The sequence below is a fragment of the Phyllostomus discolor genome, chromosome 9 (assembly GCF_004126475.2).
Source record: "Phyllostomus discolor isolate MPI-MPIP mPhyDis1 chromosome 9, mPhyDis1.pri.v3, whole genome shotgun sequence".
Taxonomy (NCBI): Eukaryota; Metazoa; Chordata; class Mammalia; order Chiroptera; family Phyllostomidae; genus Phyllostomus; species Phyllostomus discolor.
Genome location: NC_040911.2, coordinates 105,103,286 through 105,128,064, shown reverse-complemented (window position 1 = coordinate 105,128,064; position 24,779 = coordinate 105,103,286). Strand labels below are relative to the sequence as shown.

Sequence of the window (24,779 nt, the reverse complement as noted above, 5' to 3'; positions counted from 1 at the left end):
GGTCGTATTAAAGTTCACCCAGAGGTCAGCCATGTCGGGCTCCTGCACGCGTGTCCACCCTGTCTCTCTCTGCGAAGGTCCCCGAGGTCCCGGGGCCCTGGCGCCATGCCTGTGGCCCTCCCAGCCCCAAGCGCCCCCCTGCCCCGTGGGACCCCACACGTGGGGCCCCGCCCCCTCTGTCTGTGCCCCACGCACTGGGCTGGGCTCTCGTGTGCCGGGGCAGGCCGACTAGCGGAAACCCAGGTTTTGTGCTCCAGGGGCCTTGGGGAGTGGGGCCGTCAGACCTGGTCCTGCTTGGAGGAGGTGGGTGACCGGTGCCCCGTGGGGGAGGGACCCGTGGGCTCCCAGAGTCTAGGTGTTTGCTTTTCAGGGGCCCTGGGGGGTCTTGGGCAAGCACTTCGCTGGGCCCACAGGTCCCCGTGGGCCCCAGGAGTGTGTGAGGGGCCCAGAGTAGGTCCAGCTCCAGGTCCCCATCCAGGCTTCCTGCCCTGACACCTCCCTGTGGGCTCCCCCTCTGTGCACAGCCCCCACCAGGGCCCCCCGCGGCCCACCCATGAGCAGGGACTTCCCTGATGAGTCGACAGTCATGGTGAGGGTGGGGGACCCTGAGGACAGCCCCCCAGGGCCGACTGGGACCCTCATGTGTGGTACTGGGGGTGGGGCCCCTGAGGGGGTGGCAGGGACCCCCCACAGGCCTCCTTCCCTCCGACCCACCCACTGGGGCCAGCTCAGCCAAAGGACCACAGTCACCCCACAGTGCAGGGGCCGTCGGCCCAGGGGTGGTGGGGGACCCTGAGAGCTGGGACGGTCCTGGGGGCCTAGTGTCGTCCCCCCCACCGAGGCTGAGTGCTGGTGGCACCAACAGTGTGCCCTGTAACCCTGGAAAACATTGCCCAGGGGCGGCGTGGGAGATGGGCAGGGGCTGCCCCCCTTCCTGATTCTTTGGGATCCTCAGTCAAGGACAGCATGTCACACACCGCCCCCCGGGGGTGACACTAGGTGGAGGGAAGAGGTGGGGGAAGAGGGAGGGACCTGTTCCCACCGTGCATGGCCAGGGCCCCCTCTGCGGACCCCACGCATCAAGGCAGCCGCGGGCAGGTGCCTGGCCATGTGCGCGGCCTGGGTCCCGAGGCCCTTGGGGGAATCCAGAAGCTCGGAGATGAGCACACCAAGCACCCAGAGACCCTGCAACTGCGGGGGGTCAGGCTGGTGGGTCTCTGGAGGGTGCCATGACCATGCAGGAGATGGGGGCTACACCCCTCGCCCACGTACTGTGACTCGAGGGCCCTGACTCGGGCCCAGGGAGCCTCCTGCTCGGGAGGGGGAGGCAGAGACCCTGGGTCTAAGTCTGGGGCGTCCTCCCCAGACCCCGGCCACGTGGGACCCGGTCTGCCCCTCTGCTCTGCCCCCCGGGGGCCTCGGGGCCTCACCCCGGGACCCTGCGGCCTTCCACCCCCGCCGGACAAGCAAGGCCGAGGGGCGGGGACGGCGGCCCCGTGGGGGGCACAGGGATGCGGCTCCCAGGTGGGAGGCCCTCAATCCTCCTTACGTAAGTGGATGCTGCCGCCAGATGCGCCGGCATCTGCCAGCAGCGGCCTGGCGCCGGGCCCGGCCACAGACGTGCTTCTCCAGGCCGGGAGGGGGGCCGGGCACCAGCTGCGGGGACGGGGAGGACGCGCCGGGGAAGGAGTCCACGGAGACAGACGGCGTGAGCACCCTGTTCCCCCGCAGCGGGCGGCCCCGGCGCTGCTCGCCTCCGGGGAGGGGGGAGCGGGGGGGGCGGGGGCCCTTGGGTGTAAACTCCCGGACCACAGAGCCCAGGTCCGCAGCCCGCAGGTGAGTGAGGTCACTGATGTCATCCACTCCGAGGACCCAGGAGCCTACTCCCAGGCAGGGCCCCCTGCGCCCTCATGTCCTCATTTCTGGGTGTTACCCGGGGAGACTCCACCACGGCCCCCCCGGCGGTGGGGGGGGGGGCAGACGGCGGCCCGTGCAGGGCGCCCCCCCCACCTCTCGCTCGCTCCCACTCCAGGCCCGTGTTTCCCGTCCTCAGCCGCCCAGGGCCAGGCGGGGAGGGCCGGGCCGGCGCCCCGGGGCCTGCTGGGATTGCCCTGACTCCTCACCCCGGGCGCCCTGGCCCAGCCCCCCCACGGTGGGCTGACTTCTCTCAGCAAATCAGGGAACAGATTCTCCCCTCGAAGGTGCCAGCTGCCTTGTGGCGAGCCCTGGGGCACAGAGCGCTCCAGGTGCGTGCACACCTGTGCAGGGTCACGAGGTCACGGGCCCGGGAGTCTTCCTCGCCCACTGCCCTGAGGCCGGTGCTGGCGGTGTGGGCTGGAACGGTTCTCCCCTCATCTCCTTGTGGGGTCCTTGAGGGAGCTCCCCGTGGGTCCCGGTCCCAGGCCTCCGGCTGCCCCCTTGACCGAGGGGGTCGGGGGGGGGCGGTTCCCTGCCGCCGTGCACGGCCACACTTCTCGTTTCCAGCCACGGCTTTCGAGGAAACGCCTGGGCTCTGACGAGGGGCGACACCCTTGTGCTTTCTGTGGTCGTCGCCTAATGGACCCCCGAGTGAGAGCCCCCGGCCCGTGCCCGGCTTGCCAGTACCCCCCCCCCCACACACACACTTCCTTCTGGAACGTTCACAGTGCTCGCGGGCCTCCAGGTTCCCCAGGTTTCGGGGATTAAGTTCAGTGTCTGGTGCAGGTGGGGGCGGAGCGTCCAGGGTTCTGATTCGAGCCTGCAGCCGTCCCCGCATTTGTCGAAAGCACCGCCCCCCCCCCGCCCCCGGGAAAATGCCTGAAAACCAGGAGCCCCTGCCTCTCCCCGGGCTCCCCCCATTGTGGGTCAGCCTCTCCGCCCGGCCGGAGCAGGAAGCCTGTGTGTGTCCTGTCCCATGCGGTGGCAGAGGCCCCCTCCTGGGTGTGAAGACAGCCCCCCCCCCCCCGCCTCCCACCCCTCACGGAAGCAGCCCCTGCTGCTGGGGGTTCTGCCTGCCCGCGCCACCCCGGCGGAACCATCTGGAGCGTTCAGTTGCTGCAGGCGGGACTGTCCAGAGAGCCCTTGGCTGTGCAGCCGACAGCCGCCCGCACCGGGGTCACTCCCGAGCGTGGGTCTGGCCCCCCCGACCCGGTCCTTTCTGTGGTCACCCCTCGGTCCCCCGGGGGGCCGTCTGGTGCCTGCTCGTCCCCTCGGGGGTTTTGGGGATGTGACGCCTGGGGACTTTTCCTTCCCCACACGGAGGTCTCCGCCCCCCAGCGGCCCTCATCCCGGGGGGCTAAAGAACGTCCCCTTCCCCTTCCTCACACTCCCTGGGGACGAATCTCAGTTAAAACATCAACCCCGTTTGACGCGCTGAGCCTTCCAGTCTGAGGTCATAAACTTGGTTCGAGTTCTCAGACCCCGAAAGCCCACTTCTTGCAACACTCCCACCGCGTCCACCCACAGCCCTGCCCCCGGGGGGAGCCGGCGCCCAAAGGTGGAGCCCACAGGTGCGGCCCCCACTTCACCCTCGGCCGGGGGCCAGCCCTGCCCGCCCCCTGGGTTTCCAGAGGCGTCTGGGGCTGCTCAGCCCACCCCGTGGATTCACTCCTCCTGGTGCGTTTTTTTTAAAGACTGTATTTATTTTATGGAGACGAGAAAGAGAAAGAGAGGGAGAGAAACATCAGTGTGTGGTTGCCTCTCACTCGCCCCCTACTGGGGGCCTGGCCCGCAACCCAGGCGTGTGCCCTGCCTGGGAACGGAACCGGCGACCCTCTGGTTCCCAGGCCCATGCTCAGTCCGCTGAGGCGCACCAGCCGGCTCTCCGGACGCGTTTTCTGTGCCGAGTTCCCAATCGGCTTCTCCCTGTGCCCAGGCCACCAGTCCCGCCCCCCCCTCCTGGGAGACGCCGTGGTTTTCAGTTCACGGGCCACGGGGCACCGCCTTCTCTGGCGGTTGTCCTGCGTGGCTTTGCTGTCAGGTGCCCCGTTTCCCGGTGAATTCATCTCCCAGACCTGAGGCCAGTGCCGTGCGTGTGGTAGCGTGTGACTGCGTGTGCTCACGTGTGCACACTAGCAGTGCGCGGGTGGGTGTGTGCCTGGACGTGTGTGGCCCGCTGGTCAAGGTCAAGGGCTGCAGCAGTGTGTGTCCTCAGCCCAGGCCCCAGGCGGGGACCCTGCAGCTCGGGGTGGGTGGCCGAGGCCAGGGGCCCCTCCCGCCTCATCCCCGCGAGGAACAGGACACGGGAGCGTCCCCACTTGCCGGCCTCCGTGGCCGCACGTCCCGGGGGCTCCAAGGGCTCCCCACCGCGCTCTCCCCAGCAGCGTCCTGACGCACAGCCTCCTCCCCGCACCCTCGGCCTCGCCCCCGGCTCTCTCCCTCCCGCCCCCTCAAGGAGCCTGGCACTCCGTCCTGGGACCAGTCTGGCCGCCTTGGCCCCAGGGAGGGCCGTCCGCCTGAGGCTTCCACGCGCCTCTGGGCCGGCGCTGCCCACACTTCTGCCTGGGGAACCCCAGACACCCCAACAACCCACCTGCCGCTCCCCTTCTCCCACGGGCCACTGCCAGCATTGGGAACCTGATCTCCAGCCCGGGGCCTGCCCCCGGGGCCCCCGCCACCCCATGCAGGGGCTCAGCCGCCTCCACCCAGGAGGACAGTGGGTGAGGGCCCGCCCTGCCTGGCTCCCCAGGGCCTCATCCTCAGGGGGTCCCAGCCCCGGGGGCTTCTGGCAGCTCTCAGGACGGACCCAGACAAACCCTCCTGAGGGCTGTCCGAGGCCCAGCGCTGACCCCTCTCCCTTCTGGTGCCCGGGGTTCTGCATCCTGCCTGCTGCGTCCAGCCTCGGGCCTCTCGGGGCTCTGCCCCTGCGGAGCCTCCTCCCGCCTTCCCTCCCTCCCGCCCTCATCCCGCCTCTGCTTCCCAGGGCCCCACGGAGCCCCCTGTTGGCTGCCCACCCTGCTCCCCCCAGTTCGTCCTGGTGTTAGGAATACTGCTCTGCCTTGAGTCGGTGAACCAGCTGGAGGGGCCCACAGCGGGTGAGGTTTCCAGGGTGGCCAGGGTCAGGCTGCTGGGGGTGCCGAGACCACCCAGACCAGCCTCGGAGGGCAGGCTGGGCACCATCCTCAAAGCCCACCCACTCAGGTGACTCAGCGTGTGGCTCAGGCTGAGGAGCCCTGGCCTGCGGGGGGCTGGGCCCCGGAGGCTGGAGCTGGGGCTTCCGTGGCCTTGAGGGAAGGGGCGAGCCCCGCGGCAGGGGCCAGACTGTGGGGCCAGGGTCCCTTGGGCGGCTCCTCTCTGAGACGGGGTGGGGGGAGCTGCACGCCTGGACAGGGACGCCCTCACCCCTCCCGTAATGAGCAGCCGCCGCCCTTGCTGAGCTCCGGTTTATGTGACCATGTGACCGTGGGGACAGTCCTTGGGGGGTCCCGGCCCACCCTCTCTGCCCGGCCCCGCCGCTGCAGCTCCCCAGACTCTCCGGGATCCTCCTGCAGCGACTGGCCGACGGGGTGTCTGGCACTCCGGGGGCGGGGGCGCTGCTCACTCGAGGCAGCAGGGGGACTGTCCTGGCCAGAGAGAAGATGGGCGGGTCCGGGGACGTGGTGGACAGTTGACGCCCGGCCCGTCCGCCCAGCCCCCACTACCCGGCGCGGCCAGCCGGGCACCAGCAGAGCCGGGAGGCCGAGAGCGCCCCCTGGTGTCCCCGTCCACGTCTGCCCAGCCCAGGGTCCTCCCGGGGCTCCTGCTGGGCAGGCTCCCCGCACCCTCGGCTCCCCTGGGACCCCCGCAACCTGCTGCCCCCAGGCCGGGCTCACCTGCTCCTCCTGGGGGCCCCGGGACCCCACTGCCCCGTGGCTGGAGGCTGCCCGTCCGAGCGAGGGCTCCAGGCTTCCCTGGAGGAAGGGCTGTGCTGGGACCCAGGGAAGGTGGGGGGGGGGACCCGGGAAGGGGGGGACCAGGGAAGAAGCCTCTGCCCCTCGGGCCGAGGCCGAGAGCTCAGGAGGGGCTCCCTGAGCAGGGGGTGCCCCAACAGGCACTGACTGGGGGCTCTGTGGCTGAGGGTCAGGGTGAGGCAGGCTGGGTGGGGGCGGCGCAGGGTGGGGTCCCCATGACGGTGCCTGCACCTCAGCTGATCCCAGGTGCTGCACCTGGGCTCCAAGCTGGGGGTTCCTGCAGGTGGGGCCCCTCCCTGCCCTGCCCTCCCCTCCCCCGCCCACAGTGCACAGTGCAGTCCCTCCCCCCTCCCCCTGCCCCCTCCCCCCAGGCTCCTTGCTCCTCTCCCTCCTTGGCCTCCCCACCCGTCTGCGCCCCAGTCAGAGGGACGGACACAGCACAAGGTCCTTGGGCCGGGTTTCCCGTGCATCCGAGGCCAGGAGGAGGGAGGGGGGGTGGAGACACAGGACGGGGGACAGACGGCCAGCGGGAGCCCAGGGGGCTGGGCCGCCTCTGAGGGGTCCAGTCTCCCCGCCGGGCCACACAGAGACCAGCCCCCCAATGGTGTGGAGGCGCCGTCCCCCCGGACCCCTCTCCAAGGGGCCAGTACCTCTGTCTTCAGGGAGGGGACCGGCACGTCCCCCTCCCCCAGGGAGGTGGGCCGCAGAGCGTGCGATCGGGGGCCCCGAGGCCTCCGAGACGGGCAGGGGGGGCCGGCCGCTCTCGTGGGGGAAGGAGTCGAACTTCAGCACGTGCGCTGGGGGAGGGGGCGGGGCGTGAGTCAGCGGGGGCGGAGCCCTCGCCTCCCAGGCTCCCTGGGGCTCGGTGAGGAGGAGGGCCAGGCGAGGCCAGGTCTGCTGGGCCTGGGCGCGGGGAACGCGTGCCTGCCCGGCCCTGTGGGGGCAGGGGCGGCGGCGGGGAGAAGGCCGGGCCACTCACTCTGGATGGCGGCCTCGCAGGCCTGGCTCACGAGCTGGTAGATGGCGGCCAAGGACTGGGGCTCCCCCTGCAGGGGAGACGGGGCGGAGCCGGGGGCCAGGCCGACCGTGGGGTGGGGCCGGCGCTGTCCCCCGCCCCCGGGAAGTGCCAGGCCCCCTCCCCACACACACTCACCTTCTCTCCTCGCTCGCCCTTGGGCCCCGGCAGCCCCTGGGCCGCAGGAAGAGGAGAGAGGGGTGAGCCCATGTCAGGGGCTCCGACTGGCTGCTCCCCTCCCCCCCACCCCGACTCCGGCAGCCCTGACTGCGTGCAGCCTGCTGTCTGTCCACCCGTCCACCTGTCCATCTGGAGAGAGGCCAGGCCCACGGGTGGCCACCGTCTCTGGTCCTTGGAGGGCCACAGGGCCCCTGCGACCTGCACCTCAGACGGGGGCGGTCCCTGCCGCTGGAGCACCCCAAGGAGGACAGACCCTCCGCTGGCCTGAGCCAGCCGGGCCTGGACACCCCCGTCCCGGCCTCACCCCCCATCACCCGCCTGGCTCCCAGGACCCCGCTGCAGCCCGGTCCTGCCCCAAGCCCCCTGCAGCCCCCAGCCCCCCCATCTGCCCCCAGCCAGGCAGGGGCAGCCCCACCCCCGCCTGCACAGGCCTCGCGGCAAGTGTGCCAACCGCCAGCCCCTCTGGGCACCGACAGCGTTGAGCGAGCACCCGTGTGTCTCTCCCCCGCCCGCCGGCTGTAGGGCTGTCAGGTGGGGAGAGGACTCACCGTGGGCCCCACGGCCCCTGGGGGTCCTCGCTCCCCGCCGGCCCCCCGGGTCCCCGCCACACCCTGGAACCCCTGGGGAGACACACAGGCCGGGTCGGCTGGACTGCAGCCCCTGGCAGGTCCGGCCCCCACCCCCGGCCCTGCCTGGTCCTTCGGGCCCCCACTGCCCCAGGCCCAAGCCAGGCCCCCTGGTCCCTGGTCTGTCCTTCCTTGGCCTCCCAGCCCCCCCGGCACCCCGCTCAGGCACTGAGCTCGGCACAGACCCCCCGGGGGGGGCCGGGCTGGGAAGGAAGCTGCTTCTCAGGGACGGAGGCGCCCCCCTGCCTGCCTGGCAGCAGGCAGAGAGCCCCAGCGCCTCGCTGCCATGTGCGGTTGGGGCGCAGGTGTGACTGGGGCTCCACGTGGGGCTGCCCAGGGGCAGGGGATACAGCCCCCCCCACAGGCAGCCGCTGCAGGGGCCGGGGGCCCAGAACACCCTCCTGCCTGGCGGGACCCAGGAGGGTGCCCACCCAGGGGAGCGGGGCCTCCCAGGCCACCTCCTGGGCAACCCGGCTCAGCTCAGCCCCAAGGAGCCTTGGAGAGTGGGGGTGGGCAGGGTTGGGGGCTCCCGGGGAGGCGGTGCCTACCCTGGGTCCGGGGGGTCCGGGCAGACCGGCAGTGCCCTCCAGGCCTCTCATCCCCTGAGGGCAAAGGCGGGGGGGGGGGGCTCAGACCCTGCGCACCGCTCCCACTGCGGCCCACAGGGGGCACGCACCGGAGCCCCACGCAGAGAGCCGCGGAGCCTGCCCACGCTCAGGGTCTGCCCCCCGCCACCCCCAGACCCTGCCTGCTGGCTCCTCGCCCACCTTTGGACCCTGGAGGCCAGCCTTCCCGGGGGCGCCCTGGTGGCCGGGGTGGCCCTGGAAGAGAACAGAGGCGCTGGCCGGGCTGGGGCCACGTCTGGCCCGGGGAGGAGGCACGGGCCCCGAGCCCTCCCACCGCTACCTGCAGGCCCGGGGGTCCGTGGTCCCCCTTCTCTCCTTTGACTCCCGGCGGACCCTGCAGGGGACACAGACTGAGACTGAGCGGCAGTGGGGGGTGGAGGGGCGGCGGGGAGGAGGGGAGGGAAGCAGCACCTACCACGGGTCCCTGGACAGTGCGGCCCTGGGTCCCTGGTGACCCCTGCTGACCTCCAGGACCCTCGGGCCCCGTCTGTCCGGGTGGCCCGGGCTCTCCCTGCAGACACAGGCAGGGGAGGGGCTGAGTAGGCCCAGGGCCGCTTCGGCAGCCCCCCCCCCCGGCAGCCCCCCCCCGACTCACCCTGGGCCCCGGGACGCCCTGCTGTCCTTGGGCTCCGTCCCTGCCGGGGCGGCCCTGCGGGGACACGGCAGGCCTGAGCCCGGTGCGGCCCATTGGGGGGCAAGGCCCGGGCTCCAGTCCCTGCCGCCGCCGTGGGGTGGAGAAGACCAGGGTGCCCCGTGCCCTCCCTCCTCCATGGCCGCTGGCTGCCCTGCAGACTCGGGAGCGGGCGGCCCCGCGCTGGGGAGCTCTGCATGCCAGCCAGCCCAGGGCCAGGCTCACGGGCCCCCAATCCCCCTGCCGTCGGCCCTGGGGCCTCCCTGGGGGGTGGCAGAGGGGCTGGGCCTGCCCTGCGGTGGGGGGCACGGCCAAGCTGCAGGCAGGGTGGCCCTGGGCCCCCTCCTCAGCCAGGAGAGGTGGGATGTGCGGGGTCCCTCACCAGAGGAGGGGGCTCGGCTCAGGAGAAGGGGCCGGGGTGGACTACACAGCAAGGGGACACAGGCCATGCACCCCACATGGGCAGCAGGCTGGGGAGGGCTGCCGGAGCCAGACCCCCACCTCGGGGCAGGGGAAGGGGCCTCCCTCCTCCGCCCATCGCCAGGGAGACATCATCAGGGAGGGGCCCCTGGGCTCACCGGAGGCCCCTGGGGTCCCGGGGGCCCAGAGGTCTCTGAGGAGCAGGTGCAGGCAGGAGGGGAGGCAGGGCAGGCCGCTCCGTCCTTCTGGGAGAAAGGAGGCCCGTCGGTGGAGGGACCCTCCCTGGGCTCCGGTCTGACCCTGGGCAGCCCCTCGGGGAAGCTTCACACCCGTGCCTGGGAGGGGCAGGGGCCGGCTCCTGGGGCCGGGCCCAGCACGAGCCCTGGGGCAGGACCCCCTCTCTCCCTTCCGATGGGCCCCAGCCTGGCCAAGCTCAGTGTGGGTGCAGGAGGGAGTCCCAGGAACAGGTCGTGGCCCCGTAGGCTCGGCTGTGAGCACCTTGTGGCTGGGTGCTTCCCATCACCTCCAGCCACCTGTGTCCCCAGGACCTCCAAGATGCTCCCCAGAGGCCACCTCCTCCAGGAAGCCCACCAGAGTGCCCCCTAGCACCGTGATGACCAGGATGGCCTGTCAGCCCGCCGACTCTTGGCCCATGGAGGGCACGTGCCCACCTACCGACGCCGGGAGCTCGCAGCACCTGTCCGCCTCTGCCCAGGTGTCACTGCACACGAGCCACAGCGTCTGGAGCTGGAGCTGCAAACCAGGGCAGCGGGCGGTCGGCGGCTGTGGCTCCGCTGGGCGGTCCGCCGGCCCAGACCCCGGCTGGCCGGGCAAGGCAAAGCCCAGCTCACCGTGGCCGAGCCGCCTCGAGGGCCCCGGGCCTTGGCCAGCCTCCCCAGCGTGACGAAGCCGGAGGCGGGGGAGCTGCCCGCCGCCCCGATGGGCCTCTCGGCCACCTTCCTGCAGTCCACGTAGAGCCGCACCCTGGAGCGGCCCACGGCCACGTGCACCTGCAGGCGGGACAGGGGTTCCCACAGCCGCGGCCAGGCTGCGGGACAAGGCTCCGGGCCCTCACCCCCTCGCCGGGGCCAGTCTCCCCGGTGAAATGGACCAGACGCGCCCACGCGGGCCCCTCCCGCCACCTGCCGGGGCAGTTCTGTTCCAGAACTTGGGGGCGGCCGAGCCCCTTAGGCAGGAGCACTGCAGGCTCCGGTCCTTCCAGAACCTCCCAGGACCTTGTGGAAGCTCCCAAAGAAGATCCTCTTCACTTCGGGCAGGTCAAAGGTCACCTCCTGCAAGGCTCCCCTGGGGTCGTGGCTGAAGTAGGTCAGGGACTTCCTGCCGGCTGCGGGGGCAGAGCGGGAGGCGCGCTAGACCTCCGCCTGTCCAGGGTGGGAGGGGGTGGCCCTCGGCCGGCCTGGGGGTGGCTCAGGACCCGCAGCCGCTGAGGTTCGAGAGCCCCGGGCCCGCCCCACGCCCACCCCGACTGACCGTCCAGCAGGACCCCCAGGACGGGCTGGAAGTCCCCGGCCGTCATCTGCCAGAGCGCGAAGGCCTCCCTCGGCGTCTCGGGGAGCAGGCGCAGCAGGAAGACGACCGTGTGCTCCGCGGGGAGGGCGGCCGGGTGGATGTCGCTATGGGGGCACGAGGGGCGGGGCCTGGAGGGGGCCCGGCCGCTCCTCAGGGCCCAGGCCCCCGGGGCGGCGGAGTGAGGTCCACGGGACCACGCGCTCTCCTGCCTCGGTTTCCCCACGTGTAACGCGGCGTCTGGGGAGTGAGCTCCCTCCCGGGCTGCTGTGGAATCACCAGAAACGCCCCAGGGGCCGGGAGGCCACGCCCCCACAGCCGGTGTGCCCCCCCCCACACACACCGGGCCACAGCCCCTCACCTGGCCCGGCGGGTCAGCTGGGCGTCCCGGAGCAGCGTGAAGGTCCGGGCGGCGCCCAGCGCCGAGGGCTCCATGGCGACCCCGCGGAGGGAGGCGTACCCCTCCGCCACCAGCCCGAAGGCCGCCATCAGGTCAAAGCCTGGGGCCCGGGGGGGGGGGGGGGGGGGCCGGAGACAGTAGGGATGGCGTGAGGGTGGGACGGGCAGGAGGCGGAGGGAGAGGGGGGGGCGGAGTCGTGCGGGGTGGGGCGGGGCCGGGGAGACGCCGCAGAGAGGACGCCGAGGCCGGGCGCTCAGGGCGGAGACTGGACACAGAGACAGCGACAGGGCGGAGACGAAGAGGCACCGAGGGGAAACCTGGGACCCCGGGGCGGTGGGGTCTGGGAGCTCGGGGCCTGTCCAGGTGGCCACACCCTGACCCCAAGAGGACGCTTCCCCTCCGCTCTGACCCGGTCCCACTGCGTCTGGTCTCAGCAGCCTCGTCACTTGCTCTTGGGACACCGCAGAGAGACTTGGCCGGCAGGACAGGACGGGTGGCCCCCCGACACCCGGCAGACACCCCCTCCCCCCGTCAGCCCTGTGTGGGGAGGGTCTCAGGCTCTCCCAGTGGCCCCAGGGGCCCCTCTGCCCACCTGGGGCTTTGTCAGCCAGGCCCATGGGGGCTGGGCAGGGCCCCAGGCCCCAGCGTTGCCACCGCTCTGCCCATCACGGACTCGACCTTGGACGAGCCTCAGTGACGGGGGCTGTGAGTGGGGGATATGGGCGCCGGCCACCCTGGAGGAACCCTCCTGTGAAGGGGGAGCCCACCTGGCCCCCCTCCAGCAGCCCGGCCCTGTTCCCCAGAGGCCCCGGGAGCAGCAGAAGTGGGTGGGGCAGGGGAGGGAGGGTGCGTCACCGAGAGGACCCACCTGCCAGGGAGCCGTTCGGGTGGAGGGCCGGGCAGGCCGCTGAGGGGCGACAGGGGGTCTGGGTCAGTGGGGAGGGGCCCTGCCTGCGGCCCGGAGATGGTTGCTTCCCGCGGCCCTGCCCTCCCCAGGGCCCTCAGGCCTGCAGTCCCCATGACTCAGGGATGGGGAGGGACAGAAACCAGGGCCCGTCGTCTCGGGGGCTGAACTTCGGCCCCTGGACACCCACAGAAAGGGCAGCAGCCGCCCAGAGGTGCCCCGAATGGCTGGGCCAGGGAGGTGCCTGGGTGTGTGGGGCAGGGTGTGGGAGGGGGGGTGCGGTGGGGGGGGAGGACCGCCAGGGTCCAGGTCCCCGTGCCCACTCACCCGTCCAGCCTGTGGTGGCCACGGCCGCACTCTCCCCCGCCCCGTACACTGCGGAGACCAGGACTCTGTACTTGGTGGCTGCCAGCAGGTCCGGGAGCGTCGTGTGGCTCCTGGATCCCGGAACGGAGACCTGGGGGCCGGGACACCTGGGCTCATCCTGCCTCTTGGCACTTTTCTGGCCGTGTCCCCCCCAGCAGACAGGCAGGGCACGTCTCCCCCAGCCCTGCCACCAGGCCCCAGGGTCCGCCCAGACCCACCGATTTCTCGGCCCCGGAGCCCGAGGCCAGTGCGTAGGTGAGCCGGTAGTGCAGCACGTGGCCGGCAGGGGGCGTCCAGCCCACCCGAAGGCTGTTCGGGGACTCGGAAACCAGGGCCAGGTTGGAGGGCGGGCTCCGGCTGACTGAAGGGGCGGGGCTCAGCAGGGACGGCTGGAAGCCGGCGCCACGCCCCACCCCCATTCTCAACGCACCGCTCCCCTCTGCCGCCCCACAGCGCCCCCCACCCCCCGCTGCCCTGTGGCCTCGGGACCCGGTGAGCGTGCGTCGTGCCAGATGACTCGGGCCCCTGGCTGCCCCAGGAACACCTGCCCCGACAGCCCAGGGAGGCCCCGGGACCCCGGCAACCCGGCCGGAGGGGCAGGAACCTGGGGAACTGCCAGTCGGCGGTCCGGGCTCGTGGGGTGGGGGTGTCTGGGGTTCCCCGGGCTGTCACTGCCCCACGAAGCCAAGGGCCACCTACGGGGGGCGTAGCGCAGGGACACGGGGTCGCTGCGGGCCCCGTCCCGGTAGTAGGCCAGGACGGTGATGTCGTGCTCCGAGCGCCTCCCCAGGCCGGGCAGGACGGCCTCGACCAGGTTCCCTGGGACGGAGATCTGTGGGGAAGAGGGACCGAGTCCGCCCTGCGGGTGGTGGCCTCACCCAGGGGCCCGACTCGCAGGCCAAGGCCCCAGCAGGCAGGTCCCTGAGGTGCTGCGCTGTGGTGTGAGCCCCCTGGGCGGGAGCTGGGTGTGGGGAGGAGCTCCGCTCCCCCACACCTCGTGGGCCTTCCCGTCTCCCAGCGGCGTCCACTTGATCTGGTAGACAAGCACGCCGGACGTGGCCGCCGCCGCCCATGTCAGCCGGACCTGGTCCCCAGGCAGCTCGGTCACCGACAGCCGGCTGGGGCTGGGGACTTTCCCTGGGACACGAGAGAGAGAGAGAGAGAGACCGAGGCTGGGCGGCAGGTGGGGTGACCCCCTGGTGACTCATCCGAAGGGGGGCTCTTGGGTGCCCGTAAGGAGGTTTCGGAGACGTGGCTCACCCTGGGGGGCAGAGGGGACCCCAGTCTCCAGGTGGTGGCTGTCCCCACACCCCCCTCTTCCCTGGACTGGGCTGCAGACGGAGACTGGGCCTGCTTCTGGAGACGGCCCAGCCCCAACTCTGCTCCACCCCCAGGGCGCCCCCGCCTCACCCTGCACCCCGGGGTCCGCCAGCCCCGTGCAGGGGCCCAGCCCAGCTGGCCCAGCGCCACACAGAAGACGCTGCAGCGTGTGTGCTGGTCTGAAGCACCCGTGGGTGGAGGGCCGCAGCCCGGCTGGGATGCCCCCCCACCGCAGCCCACTCACGTGTGGTCAGGCGTCCAGTCATGGTGGAGGAGCTGCCCCCGGGGAAGAGGCAGGTGACGCGGACGGTGTAGGTGGTGGAGGAGGAGAGGGGCCCCAGGGAGACTGAGGTGGCGTTCCCAGGGGCCTCCGTCTGCAGGGCGGGTGGGGATGTGGGCCGGGCCTGAGCTGCTGCCCAGAGTGGGGCCCTGCCCATCCCCCAGACAGACAGCAGCTGCATTTTCACCCCCACAGCAGCCACCTCGCCAGCCTCATCAGGGCTGCTGTTCACGGCCATGCTAGGATTCTTCCCTTCACACATGTCCCCCACCCCCCAGGCCAGCCAGACTGGGGACCTGGGGGGGGGGGCAGCTCTGTGCGCCCCCTGCACCAAGCTGTGAATGCGGGGTGGGGCAGGGCAGCTGGGCGTGCCAGACCCCTGGGACCCCACAGGACAGCAGCCTGCTCTCACCTGCCCCGAGTGGCTGCCCTCGGTGGACTCGAAGCTGACCCTGAACAGGCGCACAGGCCTCGGGGGGCCCTCCCAGGACACACGGGCTGAGTCGTGCGTCACGTCCGAGAAGCTCAGGTGTCTGGGGGCGGCCAGGGGTGCTGTGGACACAGCAAGGCCTCAGGGACCTGCCACCACCCCCAGGTGTGTGGGGAGGAGCGGGCGACAGCCGGGACAGCAGGCACTCACGGGTCCTGATGTGGATGCCCCGGGCCTCACTGGCCTGCGCCCCCTGCAGGCTGAGCACCTGGACGTCGTAGTCCCTGCCAGGCTCCAGGCCTCCCAGCAGCACCTGCGGCTGCTCCACCTGCACCTGTGTGGGCGGTGCTCACATGGCCCCTGCCCGCCTGGCTCCACCCCTCACCCCAGCTGCCTCCGCCGTCCTCCACCGCCCACCTCTCTGGCCTCCTCCTCGCCCTTGGGGGTGGCCGACGCACATCGCACCAGGTATCGGGTGGCCCCGGCCGAGGGCTGCCAGGTGAGGCGGATGGTCCTGGGTGTCACTGCGGCCAGGGCGAGCGCCTGGGGTGGAGGCAGAGGCGCTGGAAGAGGGGACACCACAGGCAGAGGTCACGCCAGAGGCCCAGGGACACAGGGCCCCGCAGCCCACTCTGAGTGTCCCCACACTTCACCCTGGGCCACGCCTCCAGCCCACGGTTCTGAGGACACACGGCCACCTCGCGGGCTTCTGCTTAGGGTGGGCGGGCCATGGTCGTCGGGGGGCTGCCGTGGGCTTGGGGTCCAGGGAGAGCTGAGGGGCTCTGTGCTGACCGTGACCGCGGCGGCAGGTGCACACCTCTGCAAGCGCGCCCAGAGCCAGTGGCCCGTGCGCCGCACACGCTCAGTCGTAGGCGGTGTTTCACCGCCGTGTGATGGGGCCCGGGGCCGCCCGGGGCTGCGGCCCAGTGGCCGCGGGGGTCCCAGAAACCCGGAAGAAGTAACAGCAACGAGTCCCGGGCCAGGTGGGCGGGGCCGCGCATGACGTCACTGGTATCCGGAGGAGGACGCCGAGGGTCAGAGCGAGCGGTTCAGTGACTCGCCCTGGTCACACAGCACGTGGGGGCCGTGCCCCCGCCCGGGTGAAGACTGAACCTGTGACTGCCGACCCCCCACCTGTGGTCACCAGGCCCCGCAGGCCCTCGCCGACCCCCGCCTCGGAGACGGCGTGCACGGACAGCAGGTACTCCGTGCCGGCGGTCAGGTTGTGCAGCTCCGCGGACGAGCTGGGCCCCGCCACCACCACCTGGAACAGAGCCCGGATGGGGCGGGCAGCGTGCGGCCCGGGGCGGCGGGCACTGTGGACTCAGGAGGGCTGGGGTCGGCCTGGCTCCCTAAGCGCACCCCCCCCCCCCGCCCCGCACCCTGCTCCCGGGGAACGGAGCCGTCGTGGGTGGCGTGGGTGCCCAGGCCAGCTGCACCCTGCCACGGGCTCGAGTGCGCCCTGAGGACTCGGGCCTGGTCGGGTCACACCCCGTGCGCCTCCCCCACGGTGACTTCTCCTGCGGGACTTCGCCCGGGGCAGCAGGGGGCCGCTCACCTCCCGGGGGGCGCCGCCCCTGGAAGGCCGCCACACCACCAGGTACTTGAGTGGCGGCTGTGGGGCTGGAGTCCAGGACAGGTGGACGCTGGAGGAGGTCACCTGGGTCAGGACCAGGCTGGTGGGAGTGGCGAGGGGGTCCCCGGCTGCAGCCGTCTTGGCTGAGGGAGGAACGGCCCAGGGTCAAGGCCAACCCGACCCCGCAACCCCGCGGCCAGTGGGCGTAAGGGGCTCTTCTGCTCCCCCTGGCGGCCACTTGAGGTAGCACAGGTGGGGGCTGCAGACGCCCGAGGAGCCTCGGAAACGCGGCGGCGGCGGTTTCAGGAGGCCCCGGCAGAGGCCCCGAGCCCGCCCTTCTGCCCAGAGCGACCGGGCAGCGAGCGCGGACGGCGACGGCCCCGCCCTCGACCCCCGCCCGCCTGCGCACCTGGGCCCCTGCGCAGACTCCTGCCCTGGACCTTCTGGCAGATGAGGCGGCTGAGCAGGCCGGCCAGCGTGCGGAGCTGGGGGAAGTCCTGCACGTTGTGGACGGTGACGTCCAGCGGCTGGGAGGCCAGCAGCCTCAGCTCCGCCTCGTCGGCGTTCTTCACGCCTGCCCGCGGGGCGCGCAGGGTGAGGTAGGGCCCGGGAGCTGCCGCCACTTCTCACAGCTGGAGCCCCGGGCCATGCCCCGATCACCCAGTGGGCGGGGGCCGTCCCAGCCGTGTGCCCCTGGGGCGTGCAGGGTGAGGCAGGGACCAGCGGGGAGGGGCCGGTGCAGAGGCGAGGCGAGGCGGGGAGGCGTTTACAGAGGGTGCGGCTCACGGCCCGCCCCCCGTCGCCTGTGCGGGCTCTGCGGCCGCCCTCCCAGTGCCCTCGGGGCCCACGTCCTGGCTGGGGCACCACCAGCTCCAGGAGCAGGGCTGGGCCTTCCCTCACCGCAGACTCGGGGCTGAAGCTCAGAGGGGCCGCCGGAGCCCAGCCCAGGAGCGGGCCGGCGTGGCGGGAGCCCACGCGGGGAGGCCGGGAGGCCCAGGCTGCTCACCCACAGCAAAGACGTCCACGTCCCGGCCCTTGAGGACGTGGCCAGCCTCGCGGGCATCGTCCTGGGACTTGCCGTCTGTCACTAGGACCACCACCGTGGCCGCCCCCGGCCGGGGCCCCGCTCCTGGCCGCAGGTTCTGCTCCAGCACGTGGGTCAGGGCCAGGCCTTGGGAGCAGTGGGGACACAGTGCAGGGCCTCACCGAGACCCGGAGCCCTCCCTGTGGGGTTGCTCCTCCAGCCTCCGGCCCGGCGCTCTGCCCACCACGGCCAGCCATCCTGGGCCCTCCAGGCCGGGTGTCCACAGGGCAGTGACGCCACCTCCTCCCTGCCCACAGAGGCCCCCCACAACCTGCCGTGGAGCGGCCAGGGCAGGGGGGCCGGTGTGGGGGTGTGGGGAACCAGGAGCAGACTGTGCCATGGAGACACCCCTGGGGGCGGGGCCTGCTCCCAGCAAGGCCACGCCCACGCCCACGGGCAGCCCCTGCGGAGCTTCTGTCCCTGGGAGGGACTGCTCACTGGCTGCGGGGCAGAACCCGCATTGTCGCCAAAGCGAAATCGCGTGATTCGCCGTTCACAAGGGTGGGCGTGGGGTGGGCTGCCCCCAGGCCTGGGCCTGGTTCACGTACAAGATCGCACGTCCAGGAAGAGCCTGTGAAGGGCGGCTGACTCCCGGGCAGCGAGAGGGGAGGGGTTTGGGGGCAGACCTGTGAACGTGTTTCCGCCTTTGTAGCGCAGGCTGCGGACCGCCGCCAGCACCTCCTCCTTGGTGCCGAAGGCGTTCAGGTCCCACTCGGTCTGGGGGTCGCCACTGTACTGGGTCAGGCCTGGAAAGGAGGTGCCAGGCACGGGGTCACCGAGGAGAGAGCCCATGCTCGCAAGGCCCCCCGCTCTCCACAGAGGTCCCGCTGGCACGTCCTCCCAGGAGCTGGCAGCCCCATCGGTCCCCCGGGGGTCCCACGGGGGCCCAGCCTGGCAGCTGCAGGCCACGCCGGTCAGCAGAAAGCTCTGCCCCGGCCCCTGGGGGCTGGGACAGGACCGTGAGGGCCACGGTGGAGGGGCCACAAGGCAGAGGGCTGGGACCCACCAACTTGGACTTTATCCGGCCCGATCTCAAAGGGCTCGATGACGCTTGCCAGGAAGTCTTTGACCTGCTGGAAGTGGCTGTGGCCGATGCTCCAGGACCCGTCCACCAGGAAGACCATGTCCGCGGGGGTGGGGGGTGTGCAGCGGAACTGGGGGCCGGCTGGGCAGGCAGGGAGGGGGCTGCGTTGAGGGCAAGGCCGCTGAAGGGTCCTGAGCCGCTCCTGCCCTGTCCCCGTCCCCGAGCGGGATCTCCTTCCCTGGGGAGGGCGTGGGGCGAGGGGCCGCAGCACCTGGCCTCCAGGTGAGGCAAGGGCTGAATCCCGGAGGACACGGGCCTCAGAGGTGCTCGGGGCTCACCAGACTCAGAAAACCCCACGTGCACCCTGGTCCGCAGGGTCCGCCCCTGGAGCCCTCCGGGGGCGGGTGCAGCCCCCGGTGCTCTGCCCCTCCGCCCTCAGGGGCATGGCCAGCAGGCCACCGCGCGGGATCGCCTAGTGAGGGCTGCTGTGTGAGGCCTTCCCCCCGCCCCCGCCCGCAGCCAACTGACACCCAGGCCCAGGGGCAGAGGCTGCCCAGCGGTGAGGACTGCGGTGGCGGGTCAGCACCGTGGACAGCTCCGCTCCGCTGCTGAGGCCTCCCCGTGGTGGTGTGGGCTCACCTGAGCATCCAGGGGCTCTTTGGAGACAAAGCCTTGCACCCCCGCCCCCCCCCAGGGCCGGGCTCCCTGAGTTTCACCCAGGGTCAGGGCCAGACTGGAGGCTCCTGAGAAGGTGGGTGCCCTGGGACCCCACCTGAAGAGGGAGGCATGGCCCTGCCTGCCAGGCAGAGAGCAGCACACGGGCTGCCCTGCCCTGCAAGACCTCACAGCCAGCCCCCCGGACGCGCTCCTGGGCTGCTCTCTCCCCTGCAGATGCCCCGGCGTGACTCCGCCTCTCTAGACTGGGCCCGGCAGGGGCCTTCCCCTCAACCAGGGCCCCCCTCGGGGAGGCCACAGCTGTGTTGCCTTCCACCAGCACACCCTGTGGGTCTGAGTGGGCCCCGCAGAGTGGCCACAAGCTCCCGATAAAGCTACAGTGGAAGCTACCGGCCGGGCAGGAAGGAAATGGCCACACACAGAGGGGACACGCGGGAAGCTCGATTACCACGCCCTCCCACCCCCGCCACTTACCCCCGCCCCCGGTGGACCCAGCAGGAGTGGGCGGGCCTTGGCTTGGAGCTGAGCTGACATGGGGCTCGGGGTCCGGGCTCCCCACGAGGGGGGACGAGGGCTCCACAGCTGCCCCCAGGGGCTGCCGGCTGCTCCCGACCACCGGGTGACTTTTCAAGTCCTTGACTGCAGACAAGTGCAAGGGACTGTCAGGACCCCACCGGGGCAGGGGTGGGAGCAGAGCCTCCTGGGGCCCCTAGGAAATGGGCGGGGGCGTCAGGGGTGATAAGCGAGGCTCCTGGGTGGCTACTCGGGGGCAGAACGCAAACCCAGGCCCAGGGGCCCCGCCCGGAGGGGCTGCCAGGCTCAGCTCCAGCCACCCCGCAGCACAGGCCCCCCAGTCCCACCCACCCAGAGGCTGGGAGCCGGCGGAGGGCGGCGGACTTACTCACAAACTCCCTCCGAGCCAGCAGGGCACGCCTGGAGCCCGTGAGCTCGAAGATCTGCAGGGTGTACCCCTTGGAGGGGCTCAGGCCCCCCACCGTGGCCTTGGGGGTCTTGGTGGTCAGCATCACCTCCTGCTCGGAGTCCCCTGGAGCGGGGGCGGGGAGAGCTGTGGAGGCTACGGGGGCGGGTGTGCGTGCACGTGCGCGCGCGCGCCAGGTGGTGACGTCCTCCAGACCCCGCGCCACTCTCTGCCCTTCCTGCGACTGCACGCTCGTGTCTGGGGGCTCTCCTTAGGGTTTTTACAACTCGCGCCCTGGTCACGGCTGCGGAGCTCGGCGGCCAGCCTGCACGGGCGGGGCCTGGCAGGACCCCCGGGCCTCCCTCCGTCCCGGATGTCCCTCTGCGCGCGCCGCCGGCACGCAGAACCCACAGGGGCTCTGCGCGGGAGCAGAGAGCCGCGGATTCTGCCAGAGCCAGAGACAGGCGCCTTCCGCGTTGCTGGGCACCGGCCCGTGTGGGACACGCGTGGTTCCCCGGCTCCGTGCTCCACCCCGCGGACGTGTGGATGCCGAGAGGCAGAACGGGGCGCAGTGAGGGCCGCGCGTGCTGCCACCCTCACAGCGACGGGGAGGCGCAGGCCCGTACCTGCCATGGGCTTCACCTGCACCAGGTAGCCGAGGCCCGGCCTCTCCGACTCCGCCCACTTCATCTGCAGCCGGTCTTCGGGCAGCACCGCCAGCCACAGGCGGCCGCTTGCTGAGGGGGTGGGACCGGGTGGTCCGGACTCACCGCCAGTGACCGTGCCAGCAGCTGTGGGGACGGGCCAGGGTGCCTGCTGTGAGCGATGTGAGGAGGCCTTGGCCCCACTGGGGGGTTGGACCGGGCCCTGGCGCGACAGGCAGGCACCTTGAGAAGATGAGGCCCCACCCAGGGCTGGAGGGAGACCTGGCTGTCCTAGGGGTCCCAGGGCTGCCCCCGCTGGCTCTCTGAGGGGTGTCCCCGGCCCCGGCCAGCTTCCTGGAGGTATGGCGACCACCCTGCCAGCAGCCGCAGGTGCTGCCCCAGCAGCTGGAGCCTCCGGCTTCAGGGCCCCAGTCGGAAGGGGGGGGTGTGGGCAGAGCAGCTGTGCGGCTGTGGCTGACCCCCAGCTGCCAAGGTCACAGCAGGCAGCCCCATGGGGGTGGGGCGCCCAGGGATGTGAGGGCGCCGTGGGGAGTGGGGGTGCTCCATAGGAGTAGGGGTCCCCGGGGGTGGCCATCCTGGAGGATGGGGACAGCAGTGGCCTGAGCCCCAGCGCAGGGCCTGACCTCCCAGGGAGGCTTCCGGGAGCCCCATGGTGGGGGCGGCTATTTTTGGAAAATGGAGACAGAGATGGGCTTCTTCTGGCTGCCCCACGGCCGGCTGGGGTGCCCGGGGAGGGGCGGGGGCTGGGGGCACCCAGGCAGACACAAAGCTGGCCTCAGAGCCACGCACAGGAGCCCGGCCCCAGGCAGCCGGCGGCTCCCGGGGAGCGAGGGGCGGATGGACAGGAATGTCTGGCCTGCGGTGGGGGCCTTGAAAAGCCACTTGTGCGCAGGGGGCCCGGCTGCGGCTCATGAAGGGCCCTCTGTGTGTCGCCGTGCCCCTGGGGACCCCACGCTGCCTTCCGGGGCCTGCACACTGGGGGTGCAGACCGCTGGGGCACCCTGTCCACAGGCCTCCTCGGGGTGGGGCCGCCCAGCGGGTCAGTCCTGAGTGCACCTTGTCTTCGGTCACTGGGCTGCACCCCAGGGACCCGAGGTGTGTCCTGTCAGAACCACGGGGACCGGAGGACCCCCCCGGCGGCCGTCACCGCCTGGCACTCAAGCAGGCAGAGTGCGACGTGCCACAAACACCCGAGAGCAGGCGGATCCCGCCGGCCCGGCCGTGGCGCACCCAGCGCACGCTGCGTCTGACCTCGTGGGGGCTGGGGGCGAGGCTGGGGAGCACGCGACCCCCCGCCGCGTGTGCCTCGAAGGGGCTGGGAAGGTGCTAGAAGCCGAGAGCCAGCACCCCGAGGTTGGGGTGGGTGGGGTCACCTTTACTGTAGGCTCACGGTGTCTGAAAGTTTGACACAGAAAAGCGTCCGAGGCAGAATTGAAAATGAAATGTTAACATGACAGAGTGAAGAGGGGTGGGCTAATAGCTGCTTTTTAAAGAAGAACCAGAAAACAGAAGCATCCCCAAGGCAAGGTGAAAGGTTGCGAGGCCGAAGGTCAAGCAGCCAGCTGGGGCCCAGGCGTTGGCAGAGGGGCCCACCCCAGCCCTCGGGATGTCCCACCCTGCGCACCGACTGGGCACAAATTCCACTGGGGACAGCGACAGTGGGGGTCGGGGGCAGGCGAGGGCTCCGTCCCCGGCAAGTCCCCGCCCGTGTCCTTACCTTGTGCCCGGCTGAGGCCCAGGGCGGCGCCCAGCCACAGCCAGACCCCCAGGTGGGGGCGCACCTGGATGCCCATGGTGCTCGGCCTGCAGGAGGAGAGGCCGCTCAGCCTTCTGCCGTCCGTCTGTCCCCTCCTGGCCGCCACGCCGGAGCCCCACCACCCACGCCCCGTGGACTGGGGCCTGAGCCCACTCTGGACGCCCACAGACAGGTGTGAAGACCCCGAGTGCTCACTCACAGCCGCTCGCTGCTGTGCGCCCAGCTGCGTCCGCAGGGCCCGGCAGGGGCCTCCCAAAGCAGAGGCCAGCTGCCCCCCTGCCGGCCACCCCCCGAGATGCTGGCTCAGTCCCCACCTGGCCGCATCCCGCCCTAAGACCCCGTCCACCGGCCGGCGTGCATCCTGACTGAGGCTGCGGCTCCTCACTGGTCAGGAGACCAGACCAGGACGGCCGCCGTCAGGGCCACGTGGCCTGGGGAGGAAACTGAGGCAGGGCAGGGGTAGGACCCCAGCTGGAGCAGGAGCAGCGCTCTGGGCCGGGGCAGCGCACCAGCCTCCGGGTAGCTTGGGGTCCTCGGGGGCCCTCTGGGGGTGCCCCCACGGGCTACCTCCGGGCCTCTGCTGGTGGTACAGAGGGACACCCAGCGTAGGGTCTCAGGCCCTGGCCATGCACAGCCCAGCCTCACCCAGGGGGGCGGCCAGGACAGGCATGCCGCCCCTCTGCCCAGCCCGGGGCTCCTCAGGTGGGGAAGGGGCCCCTCCTGACCCCCACCCTGGAGCTGGACCTTGCCTTCCCCTGAGTCAGCGGGACCTTCTCTGGGGGCCCAGAGCCCTCAGCACCGCCCCAGCCTTTCTGAACGGTCAAGGCTGCAGCCCTGGGTGGACTCCCGGGGCCTCCGCACCCACCCAGCCCCCGGGACCGCCGGCCACTCACCAGCCCGCTCACACCCACCGGGGTCCAGCCTGCCTCAGCCACTGGGAGGCCGGGCTTATGAAGGCCCCTTCCCGCAGCGTCACTGCCCAGCCCGCCCCTCGGCCTCCTCCCTGCCCCTGCTCTCCACCCTTCCTGACAGCTGCCCGGGCGGTCCCTCTAAGAGCGAGCGGGGAGCACAGCTGTCCATGTGTGAAGGACCCCATGTCACGGTGGGGCGGGGACCCCTCTCAGGTGGGGGTACAGCCCTGACCAGCACCTCTGCCCCTCACTCCACAGGGCTGGCCGGGGAACCAAGGCCACCGTAGGTGACAGGCTCTGGGGTTCTCTGGCAGCCTGGGGGGCGGGGCAGCACCTGGAGCCCAGGGCCTGCACCCCGGCCCAAGTGGGCCCCCGATCTCCATGGAGCCCCTCGGTCTGCACGTCAGGGAGCTTGGCCCCTCCACCCGCCCAGCCTGCCTGGACGGCCCCGAGGCCCAGCCCCAGGACCTGGCACCTGGACGGGGCGCCCTGCCCAGGGAGTTGAGGGGTGGGAGCCTGCCCACTGGGTGCTCTCAGGGGCCGCTCTGGCCCTGCCTCTACAGACGGAGGGGCTTCGGGAGGCGGGCACAGATGGCGCAGGCCCCTGCTGCAGGCTGCTGGCCGAGGGAGATTCGCTGGAGGCTGGACAGGTGGGGCGGGCGGGCGGGCGGGCGGGCCAGCCCTCCCCCACCCTCCCCCATTTCCTATGAAGGCTCCCCACTCTCTGCACCCTCCCCTCCCCCACCCTCCCCCATTTCCTGTGCAGGCTACCTGCCCCCCCCCCCTCTGCCCACACACGGGAAGCCTGGGTGAAGACACTGAGCCCTTTGCCCCAGCCACCCCCCCCCAGGCCCCTGCTGAGCCCCACTTCTCCCCAGCCATTACCGTTCCTGCCGCCAGGAGCCACCCCCCTGGGAACTGGGGTGTCCAGCTGGGCCCTGCAGGCTCTGGGGGAGTCCCGGGACCCATGGGGGCCATCCGAGGGCCCTGCAGCCCTGGGACACGTGGGCACGCTCACTCGCAGCCCACTGTGTCGCTCCCTCCACGCACGTGAGGCTGTGGGCTTGGGCCTCGGGGCCGGACTGGCCTGCCTGTGCACCTGCACCCGCCCGAGTCCCTGCGCCCAGCAGGCTGAGGCCTGAGACTCCTGCCAGGGGCGCAGCTGGGAGGGCAGGGCAGCCTGTGTCCTGGTGGTCCCCCCACCCCAACCTGTCACGTGAGGGCCCAGAGCCCACCACAGCCCCCTGCAGTGGGAGGTGGCCCCAGGGCTGACACTGACCTGAGGAGCAGAATTCCCCTGCTCCCCTGGCTTGGGTGTGGGGTCCAGGGAGTGTCCCAGGGCCCCCCGGGCAGGGCTGCCTGGCTGAGCAGGGAGGTGGCCCCGCGTGAGCAAAGGGGGTGGGCACCAAGGGCCATAGAGGGTCCCAGGAGGGGAAGTTAAGAGGCAGGCCTTGGCCTCAGTCTGCTGGCCAGCCCCGTGCCTTGGGCAGGGCTCTGGGCAGACGGGGCAGGGGCCGGCCCCCACTGGCCTGCATCCTGCCTGCACCCCCAGGGCCCCGCGGCACACTGGGAGCGGC

The 24,779-nt window shown here is 71.9% G+C and overlaps 1 protein-coding gene across 1 annotated transcript; it reads right to left on the bottom strand.

Moving 5' to 3' along the window:
• Window positions 1-1,545: 1,545 nt before the first annotated feature.
• COL20A1 (collagen type XX alpha 1 chain) lies at window positions 1,546-22,961 on the bottom strand. The gene is made up of 38 exons (XM_036009470.1): window positions 22,937-22,961; window positions 22,253-22,540; window positions 20,497-20,607; window positions 19,853-19,996; window positions 19,426-19,590; window positions 19,096-19,103; window positions 18,259-18,514; window positions 17,879-17,998; window positions 17,175-17,339; window positions 16,578-16,742; window positions 16,151-16,311; window positions 15,727-15,856; window positions 15,010-15,155; window positions 14,803-14,926; window positions 14,575-14,714; window positions 14,127-14,256; window positions 13,557-13,699; window positions 13,258-13,394; window positions 12,781-12,937; window positions 12,524-12,653; window positions 12,161-12,199; window positions 11,254-11,392; window positions 10,857-10,999; window positions 10,601-10,710; window positions 10,217-10,375; window positions 10,041-10,118; window positions 9,524-9,610; window positions 8,910-8,963; window positions 8,730-8,825; window positions 8,595-8,648; window positions 8,456-8,509; window positions 8,237-8,290; window positions 7,611-7,682; window positions 7,021-7,056; window positions 6,847-6,913; window positions 6,518-6,664; window positions 5,790-5,867; window positions 1,546-1,880 (listed from the first exon to the last, which is right to left on the bottom strand). The coding sequence occupies exons 1-38, from the start codon at window positions 22,959-22,961 to the stop codon at window positions 1,546-1,548; spliced, it is 4,647 nt and encodes a 1,548-aa protein (XP_035865363.1).
• Window positions 22,962-24,779: the final 1,818 nt, after the last annotated feature.

What these genes read in the sequence shown, in the direction of transcription:
- COL20A1 (XM_036009470.1), bottom strand. Translation starts at nt 22,961, where the DNA reads ATGCCTGTCCTGGCCGCCCCCCTGG. An exon ending in GCGGGGCCTGGTGACCACAG is followed by an intron (nt 15,156 to 15,726) that starts GTGGGGGGTCGG and finishes CCCCTCTTCCAG; the next exon opens with CGCCTCTGCCTCCACCCCAG. An exon ending in CTGCGCTACGCCCCCCGTAG is followed by an intron (nt 12,938 to 13,257) that starts GTGGCCCTTGGC and finishes GTCCCTGCTGAG; the next exon opens with CCCCGCCCCTTCAGTCAGCC.